Below are 16,040 nucleotides of genomic sequence, written 5' to 3'. Positions count from 1 at the left end.
AGTTAGAGCTATAGAAGCCAAAGGAGTTTAACATATTACTCAGTTTGTCAAACCACTCCCTTCGTGCTTGCTTTAATCCATATAGAGACTTATTTAATTTACAAACATACTGAGCAGCTTGTATCTCAAAACCAGCTGGTTGATGCATATAAATGGTTTGATGCAAATCACCATTTAAGAATGCATTATTAAAATCAAATTGACGAATTACCTAGTTTTTGGACACTGCAATGCTCAATATAAGTTTCATAGTTGCAGACTTTAGCACAGGGCTAAACACCTGGTCAAAATCAAAGCCTTCTGATTGGTGAAAACCCTGGGCTACCAATCTAGTTTTGTATTTTTTGGCAGTCCCATCTGCATGTCTTTTAATAGCAAATACCCATTTACTCCCAATAACCTTAGCATTAGAAGGTGTTGGTACCAAGGTCCAAGTGTTATTCTTCATCAAGGCTTTAAATTCATCATTCGTAGCGTGATGCCAATGAGGAATTTTTAGAGTAGCAGCAGTTGATTTTGGAGGTTGTTCAAAAAAATTGTTAGAAAAAATGGTGGCTGTTAATGCTCTTGGCCTTGATGAGCGAGTTTTGGACCTTGTCAACATTTGGTGAGTATTTGGATTGTGAGAGGAAGAGATGAAAGTGGGATTTTGAGTTTGTTGAGACTCATCTTCCACATGCAGAAGCTAAATTTCGATACCTGTTATAGGTTGCAAGGCAGAAGCTGGAATTGATGTATATGCCGGCTCTTCTACAGTCTCTATATGTGTAGGAAGTGACTGAGAGGGAGGATCATCAACCTGAAGACAAGATGTTGAGTTTGACATTGGATTACACTTGGCAGTGGAAGTAGCCTTTGGAAACAGGGCAGGATCATCACCAGACTGTGGTGCAAGGGGTGGAGAGGAATAGGCTGTAGGCATCTTTAGGAACAATTTTGCATATGGAAACTCAGATTCATCAAATTTTACATGTTGAGTAATATAAATCTTGCCACTTTTGGACAAACATTTATATCCTTTAAAGTTAGTAGCATAGCCAATAAAAACACACTTTATTGATCTATTTTCAAGTTTATTTTTATTGTAAGACCTAATATAAAGGTAGCAGGTGCTTCCAAAAATCCAAAAGAGAATATAGTCTGGTTTCTCATTAAACAGTTTTTTATATGGAGATAAATTAGAAAGAACCTGAGTTGGAATATGATTGATTAAGTAAGTCGAAGTAAGAACTACTTCATCCCAATAGAGCAATGGCATAGAGGCAGTGGAAAGCATAGCTAGACTCATCTCTATGAGATGTCGATGTTTTCATTCTGCAGTTTCATTGGATGTTGAGATGAATGAGTGGTCATACGCGATTGGATGGAATAAAGAAGAAATATATAAGAGAGAAAGTTGGAGTATCGCCTATTGTGAAAAAGATGGTAGAATCGCATCTCAAATGGTTTGGACATATGAGAAGAAGAACGACAGAGCACCCAGTCAGGAGGGTAGATGAGATGGAAGATGGACAATGGGTGAAAGGTAGAGGAAGACCTAGGAAAATCATTCATGAGATGATCAAATGAAATCTACATGTAAACGGTCTCTCTGTAAACATGATACATGATAGAGTTCAATGACGTCGTTTGATCCATATAGTCGACTCCACCTAGTAGGACAAGGCTTTGTTGTTGTTGTTGTTGTTGTTGTTGTTGACCTTATGTTGCATAAATAATGGCACCGTCTTAGTTACAATATATTTAATTACCGCATCAAAATAGGAGTTAATAGTCAAATTAGTCCCTAAAAAATATGGCATTATTCAAATTCGTCCTGAAAGATTTTTTCAATTAAATTGGTCCTTCAAAGATTACGAATTAATCATATCTGTCCTTCAGTTACTCCACTCATAATTTTCGTCAACGATTGATGATGTGAAATGTTAACTGATAGCATACATGACCCATAACATGTCTAATTAGACGTTGACTAAATATGTTTACGAAAATCTATCAATTTAATCAATAGGTCATATTAGGAATAGGATTTCTGTAGTCGGGAAAAATGACTAAATCAATAAATTTTCATAAACATATTTGGCTAATATCCAATTAGACATATCACGTATTATATATGTTATCAATCAACGTTTTACAACATCAATCTTTGATGAAAATTATTAATGGAGTGACTGCAAGACAAATATAATCAATTCGCAATATTTGAAGGACCAATTTAATTGAAAAAATCTTTTAGGAATGAATTTAAAGAATGTCTCATCTTTCAGGACTAATTTAATTATTAACCCATCAAAATAATTTATGTGAATTAGATTCCTTTGATTGGATTTAAAAATGTTAGATTTTCAAAATAATACTTAAAAAAATTAAAATTACAATTAACTATCTTCTATTCTTCTTCTTCTTTGTTTTTTTTTTTTTTTCTTTTCTTGTTGAGAGAACTAACAATCTTCTTCTACACAGATCCAGAACGGCAGAAATTCCAATCCCCGAAAATAGTGGTGTCAAACTGTCAATTGAGTCCAAGATCCTAAAACTACAGAAACACACATTTTAAAAGGCCTGATTCTGATAAGCCCCCTAAAAAACAATTGAGATAGGGCTGGTCCTAGAAGCCCTAAACAAAAATTGGAAGTTGCTGCGCTGTGCATCATCTTCGACTCTTCGTCTGATTCGTTGAAGACTCGAAGTCGCTGTGCATCCGTTCACTCTCGTCGGAGTTGCTGTGCCTGTGCATTGGAGTTGTTGTGCATTCTCGATTTGTCGCCAACTCGCCATTTCTGCCGGAGAAGACATAATCAGTGGACGACGCGGTGGTGGTGCTGATTCTGATTCTGGAGACACAGATTACCAGTCTCTGAGGTCAGTCACTTCCACTCACCTTCAATTTTCTCCATTGCTCACTTCACGATTCGAATCTGCTTCGTTACTTGCTTTGCCTCTCTTCTGTTTCTTGCATTCACGAATTTTTACTTTTTTAATAAGCAATGGTGTTTGCTTTGTTTCGATGTATTTTTTTCTGTTTTATAGATACACTTTACGATCCCTCTGGTGGTTTAGTTTATAATTCATGTTTAGTTTTATTGCTTAATCCCCAATTCCCCATGATGGTTTGTGTTGAATGTTGAATGGAAGGATCGAGATTGAAACTTTACTCCAAAGTTTGGTTCTTTTCGGTGATCAAAATTGTGGGTCTTATTCATCTCTTGAAGATTCCTCTTATCAGATAATAATTCTTTTCATGCTTGTTGTAGTTTGAACTGGTAATCTAGTATAATGTAATGTATCCTTTCTAGTTCTAGTTATTAACGAATCAAGAACCTTGTAGAATTTTAATACATATTATTGGAAGTTTTTATGCTTTGTTTTTATTGCTTAATCCCCAATTCCCGATTATGGTTTTGTTGAATGTAGATGACCTCTTTTGCGTTTGTTTGTTTGTTTATTTTTGTTTCTTTATTATGAAAGTAGCAGCAGTTCAAAATATTTATAAATGGTGTTTTGATGAGATTATCTAAATATGATTAGGAAATTTATAAACATGAATGATGAGATTGTTTCTAGCAAAAATTCTAATGTTTGGAGGTTTTTTAAGAAGATTGGAAAAGATAGAGATGGTATTGAAAGGGCTGCATGCAACTTTTGTAATCATGAATACGAAATTGGGAGGAACCCGAAAACCAGGAATAGTTACGGGACTTCTCATTTGAATCGTCATATAGTTTCTTGTAAATCCATATCTCTCGGTATTAGATTTGATGATGACATTGGTGAAATTCATGAAGAAGTGTCAATGGAATTGATGCATCCCCCTCTACATTCATGATTTTAGACGATGAATTTTTGTGAACTTTATTTTGATTTTCTACTAGAGACATTATTGATGGTGGATACTAAGGAGAAGGGTGATGAGATGGTGAATGTCATGTTTAATTTCTTATTAGGTGGCCCACAGAACATTTGTTTTGGGGCTCTCTGCTAATTCCTTGTATATGGGTTAGTTCATTACTTCATTTCTCATTTTGATTCTGTTTTTTCCTTTTTGGTTTTCGATTTCTCCACTGTCTGCGCAAACAGAAAGAAGAAGAAGAGAAACGATGTCTTCAGAGGCGGGGAGGTAGGAGCCGCTGACACAGGTGCGAGCAACTGAATAATTCCGATCATGAAGGCACTCAGAGCTGAATATTCTTGATTGGGTATGTTAAGAATATGGGTTAGTTCTGGTTTTGCTTCTTTGTGAGGTGTGAAACAGTGTGTGATTAACCATTATTCAATTCAGCAGGACGTGATTAATATTTGTGATCTGTGCTGCTCAAATAGGGCCTTAATTTGTTTGTGCATGATTAGACTTTGCTGATACTTGATAGTTTTATTCAATTCCATTGCCCTATGATATTAGTTGTCCCTGGTTTTTGGCATTCTCGTGAATATCATATTGCTTACTACTCTCCCTGCCCTGCCTCACAAGTCATCAATCAATTTAACCTCACAGCTTGGCAAAGAAATTTTCTGTTGGGAAATTAGCACAAGTGTCTTAGTTATTTAGCAATTAGCATAAAGCTCTATCTAAGTTATTGAGTAATTATATTTATTATTGTATAATTTTTTTCAAGTACTGCTATTTATTCCCTTTTAACTTTTTAATAAGCTTCTAGCATTGTAAAATAATGAGTACTATGGAGTGATCGATGCATTTTCTTTAAATGTCTCAGAAGAATAGCCTTATTATGTAATTGATTGTTTCCTGTTCTTGAATCCATCTTGTTTGCTGTTCTTGTTTGCAGCCGTGAGTCAAGCGGTCAAAACTGTGGTCATATATTCAACATGTTATACATGCTAGTTCCACAATAGGCATAAATGCGCACAAAGCAAGCCATGTGAGCTATATGAATATAAATATATCCTAAATGGGACAGGTAGCTGAATGGAGGAATAAGGAAGGATGGAGGGAATATGAGATACCCTTTGCCTTAGGAGAGGACACGTCATCCATGTTCTGCTACGATCTTCGTTCTATTAAGTTATATAGTAGATTGCTAAAAAAGTCAACACATTAGTTAATAATGGAACAAAACATTTGAACGCCACTGAATTCGGAGCCTTCTTCCTTCTACAACTTCTGTTTCTCCAATCAAATTCAAGAAAATGGTAAGAAACCATTTATCCAAGCGTGCAAACAAGTACCTCAGAAAGTTCAGAAAATGGCCACATTCTCCTTACAAAACTTCATGGCACCACAATTTTGCTGAAGAACAAGCCATGGAAACTCTCAAAAGAGCAACACTTGAATTGGGTTCCAACAACAACCACCCATTTCTTCTTTCTACCCTTATTGACTCTTTCAAGTCTTATAGCTGTGACCCAACGCCAAAAGCTTACTTTTTTCTCATCAAAACCTTAACACAATACTCCCATTTTCAAGATATTCCACCTGTTCTTGACCACATTGAGAATATGGAGAGTTTTGAAACACCCGAGTTTATGTTAATGCACCTTATTGGATTCTATTGTCATGTTGGTATGGTCCAATATGCTCTTGATTTGTTTTACAGGATCCCAAGGTTCAGGTGCACACCAACTGTTCGATCATTGAACCTGTTGCTTTCATTGCTCTGTAGGAGGCCCAAGTGGATTGGGATGGTGCCGAATGTACTGCTGAAGAGCCAGCACATGAGCGTTCGCTTCGAGGAATCCACGTTTCGGGTTTTGATTAAGGCACTGTGTGGGATGAAGATGGTGGGTTATGCTGTTAAGATGATGAAAATTTTGATTGATGATGGGTTTAGTTTGGATGCGGAGATATGTTCTTCGATAATATCTTCAATGTGCAAACAAAGTGATTTGACTGGCACAGATGCTTTGGTTGTTTGGGGTGATATGAAGAAACTAGGATTTTCACCTGGTGTAATGGATTATACAAATTTGATGAGGTTCTTGGTGAAGGAAGGGAAGGTTATGGATGCTTTTGAGATTCTGAATCAGATGAAAAAAGATGGAATCAAGCCGGACAGTGTTTGTTACACCATTGTTATGAATGGAACTGTAAAAGAAGGTGATTATGTGAAGCTAGATGAACTCTTTGAAGAAATGCTGATACTGGGGATAATCCCTGATGTTTATACTTATAATGTGTATATAAATGGTTTATGTAAGCAGAATAATTTAGACGACGCACTTAAGATTGTTGCTTCTATGGAAGACTTAGGTTGCGAACCAAATGTTGTTACTTACAATACTTTATTGGGTGCATTATTTATGGCTGATGATTTAAGTAAGGTTAGAGGATTAGTGAAAGAGATGAGAATGAAGGGTATTGAGATGAACTTGCATACATATAGGATCATTCTTGATGGTTTTGTTGGTAAAGATGAGATTCAAGAAGCTTGTGTTTTGCTTGAGGAAATGTTGGAGAAGTGTTTTTATCCAAGATCTTCTGCATTTGATGATATCATAGTTCAGATGTGCCAAAAAGGTTTGATTACTGAAGCACTTGAACTGATGAAGAAAATTGCTGCAAAAAAATTTATTCCTGGTGCTAGAGCTTGGGAAGCATTGATTAATTCAACTTCTGAGCTTTCATATTCACAAGCATCATTTTCTGGCTTGTTGAGAACGCAATAATCTGTTATATGATAAAAATGTTCAATGATATTTATCATATATATTGACCTGAGATTTCAAGTCCATAATCTAATTAGGTTTGATTTAATGGTTTGTGTGTCTTCTCAAATCAAATCTTTTTTATGCTGGTGGTGTTATGATTGTTGAAGTTTATAGTTACACGTATAGGTTTTCATTTGTGTAATGTAAATTAGATTAAATGCATGAAAACCTTATTTAAAACATGTAGGTTAATACTGAAAGGATGTAACTCACTTGAATTAGTAAATAACAGACTATAGGGTAAGACATGAAAAATTATTTTTTGTGTATTGTATTGGATATGATGGATTATTTTTTGTGTATTGTGTTGGATACGATGGACAAGATACTACTGTAATGTCCTGTATTATGTTTGGATAGACATAGACAAAACTAAGATATTATGTGAAATGACTAAAATAGCCACGTGATTCTAAATTTTTTACATAAGTACAAACTAATTTAATAAAAAATAAGAGCATGTAGGAGTACAGAACATTACAAGAAGAATTAGTTTATGAACTAATAAGATAAAAATGATATTAAAGTAATAATTAAAAATAAATAAAGTAACATAAAGTAGAAAAGTGAATTAAGTTTCTATTAATACATCATGCCTACAAAAAAAAAGAGTATCTGAAAAAAGAACGCAGAGAAAGAAGAATTATGATGTAGAGAAGAAGCTAAAATTAGAAAAAATAAGAAGAGATAATAATAGAATAATAAAAAATATCTATGGATAGAAAGGAAAAAAATTTTGATAAAAAAATCTGTGTCCATTTTTTTAAATTTCGTGTCTATTATTGTCTTTCGTTAAAAAGTGAATACAAAAATATAAAATAGTGTCCTATAGACAATATATCTACGTTTTAAACATTCGTTGTCTATATCTCTATGTCCTGTCTCGGAAAACAAACGCTACCTTTAATTCAATTCATTTCACAAAAGAAAAACTTACAGCCAGAGGTGCAACTGTAGTTAAGTTTTTGGTTGGTAAGATTTAAATGGCTATTTGGATAAATATTAGGTTTTAAATTTAGCATTTCCCTAAATATAAATGGCTATTTGTTAATAAAATTAATATAATTATTATATACTTCTACGATTATGATCGGCACAAAATATAGGTTTGCTCTGATCTAAGGAGATGTAGACCTTCTTAGTGTTTTGTAAGTTAATTTGTTTTTAAAGCATTCACAATGGCCTTTTGACAACACGCCGAGAAGCACCATTGCGCGGTTAAGTATTGGCTATGATCTCAAGAAAGGTGAACATTTCCAACAATAATATTAATATTATATAGGGAGAACAATACCCAAAATATATATATGGAGGTATCTCCATATAAAACTTTAAATGTCTCAATAATATTACGATATGTGAACAAATCATATTTGGGAAATTATAGCGTACAGATTTATCTATACAGATTAATGGATTATGTGACAAGTGGCACTATGATGTTTGAAAAGAAATAGGCTTAGCAGAGACATTTGTCGGACTTGCAAGAAGAGCCACGGCTTAAAGGAGAATAACCAGCTACTTGTAAAGGAGGTGACCAATTGCTTTAATATTTGGTCATGAACCGTTCTTTTTGGTTATAGAATTTCTTCTTTTTGTTTTTTTTTTGTTTTTTTTTTTTTTTGTCATGTAGTGGGTACTTAATTAGATAGGCTTTTTTCTTGATTTTTTTTATTTGGTTAGATTGAACTTTATTTTGAAAAAAAATATTATATTAAATGTGTATTAATTTTTTGTTATTTTTTATGAAATTCTAAAAATGCATATAAATATTTAAAATAAAATGATAACAAATTATTTTATTTTAAATTAAAAATGTTAAGTTTAAGAAATTAAAAAAACTTTAACGAATTCTCTTTTAAATATATATATATATATATTTCATATTAGATATTCAATATAAAATAAGTATTTTTATAAAAAATAAATCAATCACAATTAATTTTATGCTGAATAAATAATTTTTACTAAAGTAAAATATCTTAAAATATTGACTTTCTTCATTTATATTTTATTTTGATTTAATAATGATAATAATAATATAAATAATAATAACAATAAAAAACAGATAGTAATAGTGTTAAGAAACAAAAAATAATAAGATAGTAAAATTATATTTTTAGAAGAGCATAAATGAAAGAATAATAAATTATTTTTAAAAAAATAATATAATTAAATTCTTATGTTGTCTCGTTCAAAGGAACAAATATAATCTAATAACTATATGAAAATATTTTATACTATTACTATCTCGAAATTAAATTATAATTTGTATCTTAAAATATAAGTAAAAATACATATTAAACCAAATTTAATAAAAAAATTAAAACATTATTATAAAATAATGAACTTATTCAGTTGAAGTTTATATGAATGAGTTTTTTTGCTCAAATTTATTATTATGCTTTCTCTAATTATAGTTTGAAGTATAAATTATCATCGTCGTCTTTCTCCGTATCGGAGGAAGTGTAACTACATATTTTTTCTAAACTCTTTGAACCATACTCCTACCTTTTCACCGCTAATCAAAACTAAAGTCCATCTTCAATAATACAGCAACTCAGTCACCTGTCACGGTATAAAGAAAGCAAATCAATATGATACACCACTAAATAAACCCAACTGCAGGCACGATTCCAAAATTCAGATCAGAGCATCAACGATGACACACCAGATTACAATACATCACACCACAAGCGATCACACCTACTCAACAATCATATCATATACTATCCTTTTTTCTACTCCTTTTCTGTTTCTGCCGCACAGGAGATAAAACTGTAAAATATCTCGTGCCAAGTGACGAGACAAAAAGAAAAAGTCTCGTGGCTAGGGATGAGACAAAAATAAAAAAGTCTCCAAAAGTTGTTTCAAAGACCAGCAAGTGTTCAGAAGTGAAAAAGGGGCTAAGATTCAACTCCTCCTTCTCTTAGCCACTGAAAACCATCAGAACAAAATTACTTTTGCGTTTGTAGAGAAGAAAATTAGTCAAACAAAAAATATTACAAGAGAAATGGAAAAAAAATTGAACAACAATTTCAGAACTTCAAACGAAGAAGAAGATCGAACATTCAGAAAGTAAAAAGGAAGAAGCGGAGGCGAAGAATTGAAAGCAGGGCCACTAACCTGGGTTCTGTGTCGAGAAGCCAGCGAAGAAAAAAATGACGTGCCGAGCTACCTGGGGAAGAGGAAGATGAAAACGGCATGCCAGCGAAGATGAAAACGACATGGGGAAGAGGAAGCAGCGGCGGCGCTGAGGACCTGGGGACAGCGGCGACGATGAAGGGCTAGGGTTTTTCTTTGCTACCAGAGTTGTCCAGTACAGGTGTTAGTAGTGACAAATGAATGAATGATTGGGGGAAGAGGGGGGTTGGTTCAGGAGTGGATACGTTCCCCTTGTTTTTTTTCCTACAAATTAAAAATAGACGTCGTTTTATCCTAACTGGCAGGCTACTGGTCCGGCTCAACCGGCCAATTCTTGGCTAGTTCGGCAATTTTCTAGCAGTTTTCCGTCGAGCGATTATGGGAAGAGGACCAGACTGCTTGCATTGTTGGTACCCGGTTGAGAACCACCGATACCGCTTGGTCGCAGTCTCGTATTAAGTTCTATTGCGTCTACCAACTACTCTGTCAGTGTTCTTTCTTGGTTCTGCCTTGTCGTGTTTCGTCTGTCTCTTGATGTTTGTGGGGGGTGGTGTTTTACTTTTAATTTATTCTGTCGTGATTATTGTATGTGAATCTATTTGTCAGTTTGTGGGCATTGCTGCTAATAATCTGTATGAATTGTGAAGCAATCTCACAATTTTGGAAAAATTCAGGGTTGAGAAAGTGAGAGTGTGATGGGAAGGGAGGATATTTTGCTGGATCAGGGTTCACGAGGATTTACTGGGTTAGAGTAAGTCATGAGTGAGAAGGTGCGTTGGACGGCTTGGTGGTTTAGGGCTAAGAGGAGGAACGCAGAGGATTAGGGTTCCAGGTTGGACGGGTTGAACAAGTAATTACAAATTCCATCTTGAACTTTTCGGTGGCCATGTCAGCATTGTCGTCGTCTTAATTGTGCTGCAACGAGCTTAGGGATACGTTGGTCAAATGTTTAAATCACTTGGACGGACTATGCGGTTAAATGGAAATGTCAGAAACTACTATATCAGCGACAAAAGAATTCATAAATCGATTTAGTTTTTACCTCTAAACTGGTATAACAAAGATACAGTGGCCGGTCATATTTATTGAACAAGTAATAAATTACCTTTTAATCGTATTTGCATGAAAATATTATTTAAAAACTTCAAGAATAAAATTATTTTTTTAAGATCTCCTTGAATAATTTTTTAACTATTAAATTATTACGTTAATTTTTTTTGTTAAAAATTTTTTTATACTTTATTATTAATTTTTTGATACCAAAATATATTAATTTAATACTAAAAAAACTGTTAGTAAAATTTTTTTTAATATAGATATATTTTTATTCTTGTGCGTATTAGTAATGGTAATATTTTTTATTTAATATAAGAAGAATATAAATTAATATCGCAAAACTAATAGTAAAATATAAAGAAAATATTAACCAAAATTGTGAAAAAATAATCATTTATTAATTAAAAAATTATTGAAGGATACTTTAAAAAAAATTAATTTAATGATTAAATAATATTTGTAATTATTAATTCTTTATGTTTATGCCCGTAAAATAATTCGTTATAATTGTTTTTAGGATTACTCAGACGGGATTGAATTTTTAATAGTTACCTATGTTAGTTATTTATTTGCAATTAGTTTTTTTTAAATAATTTCCACAAATAATGCCGAAGATGTTTTATTAGGTTACTTTAATTATTAATTCTTCAGAAAGTAAGCCTTGATTACCAGCAGCATGCATGGTAAGGAATCGTCCCCCGTATTAACCCAATTGCTGGCTTTCCTGTATTTTTTTTTTCTGAAACCCCCAACATGGCCCACGTTCTAAGCTTCCAATAAACGGAACGCGAAATTTTCAAAACTCCGTTCTATTTCACCAAACAAAGCCGGCTCAGTTGCTTATTCCATCAGCGCCTTCAAATTTTTCAGAGCCAGCTGCTTCCTAATCATAAGAACAACACGTGTCAAATGCTTAAATAAAATAATTATAGATCTGTATATCTGTACAGAATTACATCTGTACACTAGTGTGACCCATCATATTTTACCAAGTGGCACCACTGTACATGTGATATATCGACATGCTACGTGTAATTAGCGGATAAATTATTGTCTCATTATATGTGATCGAACTATGTTTTGACATGTAATATTAACAGTTTATATCAGTATGTCAAGTAAATATGCTGTTAACAGAAAATAGTTGAAAAAAAAAAATATAAGTCACCGATGTTAACTTTGAGGATTAAATTAAGTTAAAATTTTGAATTCCAGTTTGAGGCACATATACAATTTCACAAACTAATTTAAGTATTTATTCAATGTTGACTACTTAAAAATTAAAGAAATGAGTTTATATATTTAAAAGAATCCAAAAAAAACGACATTCCATCGACCAATATTTTTTGAAATATTTTTTATTTTTAATTTCATAATCTTCTTTTTTACTTCTTTTTTTTCTCTTCTTTCAAACACACCTTTCAATGCCAAACACTCATTTGTGCTTTTAAATTAGTCATCTTAAATCTTAAAACCCTAAATTTTGATCTCTAAATTATAACCCTAGATTCTAAACCTCCAAAGATTGGGGAATAACATACATTTTTACAATAAAAAATTAATTAATATTAACTTATTAATTTTTTTATATTTATTTTATTTAAAAATGTTTAAATGGTTAATTCATTCGCACATTTTCAAAGAGTGTAGCTAACCCTAGAATATATAAGTAGACAATAACCAATTAACCACGTTAACTCAGTCATTTGGAATGAGTTAGCACCGGAGAAAGATTTTTATAAATTTCACAAAGTATCATCACATCAATGTAAAAGTCGCAAGTTCTTGTCTAATAACACTTTTTTTTTAAAGAAAAAATATATATAGCTTTTATTTTTTAAGTCCGTTAAAAAATTATGTATGTAGATAACTTATTTTATTTAAATATAAGTACATTAATGTTTCAAGGAATAAAAAAAATGGGTGAATGAGATACTGATAAAAAAAATTGACCAAATAATTTATCTAACACTATTTTAGATGCAGATAGAGTGCAAGAAAAGCGAAAAGTGTAGGAGAGACGAAAATGATAGAAAGTGGAGGGGACGACAGATGGATGAAAACAGAGAGACTGGACAGAACACCAAGGCGCTGTGAACGCTGAACGTGGTTGACGGTTGGTGTTGACGGGTGGTGAAAATGAGGGTTGAGAGAGAAAAACAGAGGCGTGATGAGTGAGGAAGAGGGAGACGGCGGCAAGACAACTTCAGAAAGGGAGACAGCAATGCAAAGACTGACGGAGAGGAAGACGACAACGCAAGGGAGGGTTGGACGGAGGTGTTGCGACAGGTTGGAGGGAGGGGATATGACGGGTTGAGAGAGGTAGATAGGGCGTTGTTGGGAGAGAGCGAGTTATGATTGTGTTAGGGTTAAATGTGTTTTTGCTGTGAGTTGAGTGAAGAGATGAGAAGAGTGAGATCATAGGGAGTGACGGCAAAAGGTTAGGGAATTAGGGTTTCTGAACATACATACGTACATACATACATACATACATACATACATATGATAGGAAATGGGTACGCTTTTAAAAAGTGACGAAAAAAAAAAGTCACGCTTTAAAAGCGTGATTATTGATCCCTTTAAACCACTTTTGAAGGGTGGCAATAAAAAGCATGGTGACAAGATTTTAAGAATGTTACTGTAATGTAACTCTATTGGCACGTTTTAAAAGCGTGTCTGTTATTCTTTATGGCCACACTTTTGAAGCATGGCAAAAAAGCTCATTTCTCTTTTTTCTTTTTCGCCTTTCTTTTAAAATGTTTGCGCTCATACCTTTCTTTTCTTCAACTTCTTTTTCTACAACCATTTTTCCTTCAATATTTTCTCTATCTTGAGGCATAGGAGGCTTTACCTGTAGCTTTTTGTTATTGTGCACCATTTCTACTTCACATTCTCTTCAAGGTTGATTTTTTAACCTTTTTGAGCTTCTTTTATTTATTTCAGCATTCTGGGTAGTAATCTTTCTCCTTTATGATCTGGTAATGAATCTGTGTTTGTCTGGAAAGAATGGTAGTTTTGAAATGTTGCTAGTTTTGAAATTTTGCCTCTTTCTTGGTTTTGAACTTGTTATCATCACTGCGAATCTGAGTGGGATTTTTGCACTGTGTGCCCCTAAATGGTGGCACTTTATCTGTTGAAGATGGCACCATTTCTGTATCTGATAATGTGGTGGTGGTTGCTGTGTTTATTAGAATTTTCAAGAACGATATCGTTTGTTGGTGTGGTTGATGATGACCCGACTTCTTATGATTTTGTAGATACTTTGCTCCATCCAAATTATTTCTAACTTTTTGTGACGATTTTTCTTTGTTTATTGTATTGTAGGTATAGCTTTTATGTCTTGTCCAGTAATTCACAACATGTCTTCTAAAGTCCCGTCCGACCTGACATGGGTAGATATATCTGTTCTTACTCCTGTCCCTGTTATTAATAATGAGTATGCTGAAACCTTTGATAGGCATCATAGGTTATGTTTGAATCGGGAGGATGAGAGAAGATACGAAATTGTGGTTGTTGACGCTGAGAATATGGTTTGTTTTTCCCGACTTGATAAGTCAGAGCATCATTTCATCTACATGTATGATTGCTTTTTCACAAAATTAGAAGTTAGCCTTCCATTTTTCGATTTTTAATCTGAGGTCTTTAAGGTCTTTAATGTTGTCCCTTTCCAGCTTCATCCTAATTCATGGGTTTCTTAAAAATATATCAACTTATTTGTCGGGAACTTGATGTCCTTCCTTCTCTTAAGGTTTTCTTTTATCTTTTTGTCCTAACCAAACTTTTCAGCTCTGAGAAACAATGCTGGATCTCTTTCTGAGCTGTTTAGAGGAGGAAGATTTTTGTCATTTTTGATGATTCTTTCTACGACTTTAAAAATTACTTTTTTAAGATTTGTTCTGTTGAAGGTGTCCGACCTTTCTTCTTGGGTGAGGGAGATGAGCCCTTTTTTCCTTTGTATTGGGAAGAATATCCCGTAATAGTTAAGTATAATTTGGATGACTTAGATGAAGTTGAGAAGAGCGTAGTTGGTTTGTTCCAGGAGTGTTGGCGCCGAGCTCCTTATCTGGATACCAAAAAATTTTTAGGAAATTTAAGCCAACTTCAGTCTGAACTAGGTAGCCTTTTTTTGTACTTTTGTAGATATAGTTTTGTTAATTTGTTTTTGTGGCAAATATAACTTGACTTTAATGTCGTACAGAAGAGATGGCTCCCAAGTCGGCTGCTAAGAAAACTCTTCAAACTGCCAGAAAAAATGTTGTTGCTCGAAACATACAGCTAAAAGAGGTTGGTGAATCTGGCGACCTCTCCTCTCCTTCTAAATTGGACTCAGGCGCCTCAGCTTCGGTAAGAATTATTGCTGACGCGACTCCCCCCTTCTAGCTCGGGGAAGCAAAGAATTCCTTTTCCACTTCCCAATCCAGAGCTGAACCTTAAACAACGTAAGACTACAGAATCGGTGGGCATTTATGAGCAAGGCTTTGATGCAGTACCTTGGTGCGAGAAACACATCCTTTCAAATAGCTTTATTAGCCTGGATAATGTTTCCGTAAAAAGTAGTCTTCAAGTGCTTTCCTGAGGTAGAATTCTGACGATCGGGGTGTGTGCAGCTTTGTTGAGAGAATTAGAGAAGACCCCCCTTGGCGCCACTCAACGTACTTTGATTGATCTTCATGCGGATATGACATTTTTAAGGGATTAAAAAAGGAGTTGGAGGGCAAGAAGGAGTCACTTATTTCTGACCTTGGCAAGGCTCGGGAAAGGGTAAAACAATTTAAGGCCTCCTTAGCTATGGCGGAGGGCTTAAAAAAGAAGGCTGATAAACGGATAACTTATATGCTTTTTGGCATTGTTTTTAGGTAGTTTTTAGTATGATTTAGTTAGTTTTTAGTATATAATTATTAGTTTTTATGAAAAAATTACATTTCTGGACTTTACTATGAGTTTGTGAGTTTTTTTGTGATTTCAGGTACTTTCTGGCTGAAATTGAGGGACCTAAGCAAAAAATCTGATTCAGAGGCTGAAAAAGGACTGCAGATGCTGTTGGATTCTAACCTCCCTGCACTCGAAATGGAATTTTTAGAGCTACAGAAGCCCAATTTGCGCGTTCTTAATTGCTTTGGAAAATAGACATCTTGGGATTTCCAGCAATGTATAATAGTCCATACTTTGCCCGA

The 16,040-nt window shown here is 33.9% G+C and overlaps 2 protein-coding genes across 4 annotated transcripts; one reads left to right on the top strand and one right to left on the bottom strand.

Annotated features, from left to right (window-relative positions):
- Window positions 1-211: 211 nt before the first annotated feature.
- LOC130975444 (uncharacterized mitochondrial protein AtMg00820-like) lies at window positions 212-604 on the bottom strand. Its single transcript, XM_057900240.1, has one exon. It carries the CDS (start codon window positions 602-604, stop codon window positions 212-214), a length of 393 nt encoding a protein of 130 aa, XP_057756223.1.
- A 1,836-nt stretch (window positions 605-2,440) lies between these two features.
- Window positions 2,441-6,676, top strand: LOC130973267 (pentatricopeptide repeat-containing protein At2g38420, mitochondrial). 3 transcript variants are annotated; one of them, XM_057897720.1, is made up of 4 exons: window positions 2,441-2,865; window positions 4,081-4,199; window positions 4,788-5,151; window positions 5,556-6,676. In XM_057897720.1, the coding sequence occupies exon 4, from the start codon at window positions 5,641-5,643 to the stop codon at window positions 6,622-6,624; it is 984 nt and encodes a 327-aa protein (XP_057753703.1). In that variant the 5' UTR covers window positions 2,441-2,865; window positions 4,081-4,199; window positions 4,788-5,151; window positions 5,556-5,640; the 3' UTR covers window positions 6,625-6,676. The 3 variants fall into 3 exon arrangements, with proteins under 3 accessions (XP_057753703.1, XP_057753704.1, XP_057753702.1); XM_057897721.1 differs by lacking the exon at window positions 4,788-5,151; XM_057897719.1 differs by having other exon boundaries at window positions 4,788-6,676.
- Window positions 6,677-16,040: the final 9,364 nt, after the last annotated feature.

This window comes from Arachis stenosperma, chromosome 4 (assembly GCF_014773155.1).
Source record: "Arachis stenosperma cultivar V10309 chromosome 4, arast.V10309.gnm1.PFL2, whole genome shotgun sequence".
NCBI lineage: Eukaryota > Viridiplantae > Streptophyta > Magnoliopsida > Fabales > Fabaceae > Arachis > Arachis stenosperma.
This window is presented reverse-complemented; position numbering and strand designations above follow the sequence as displayed.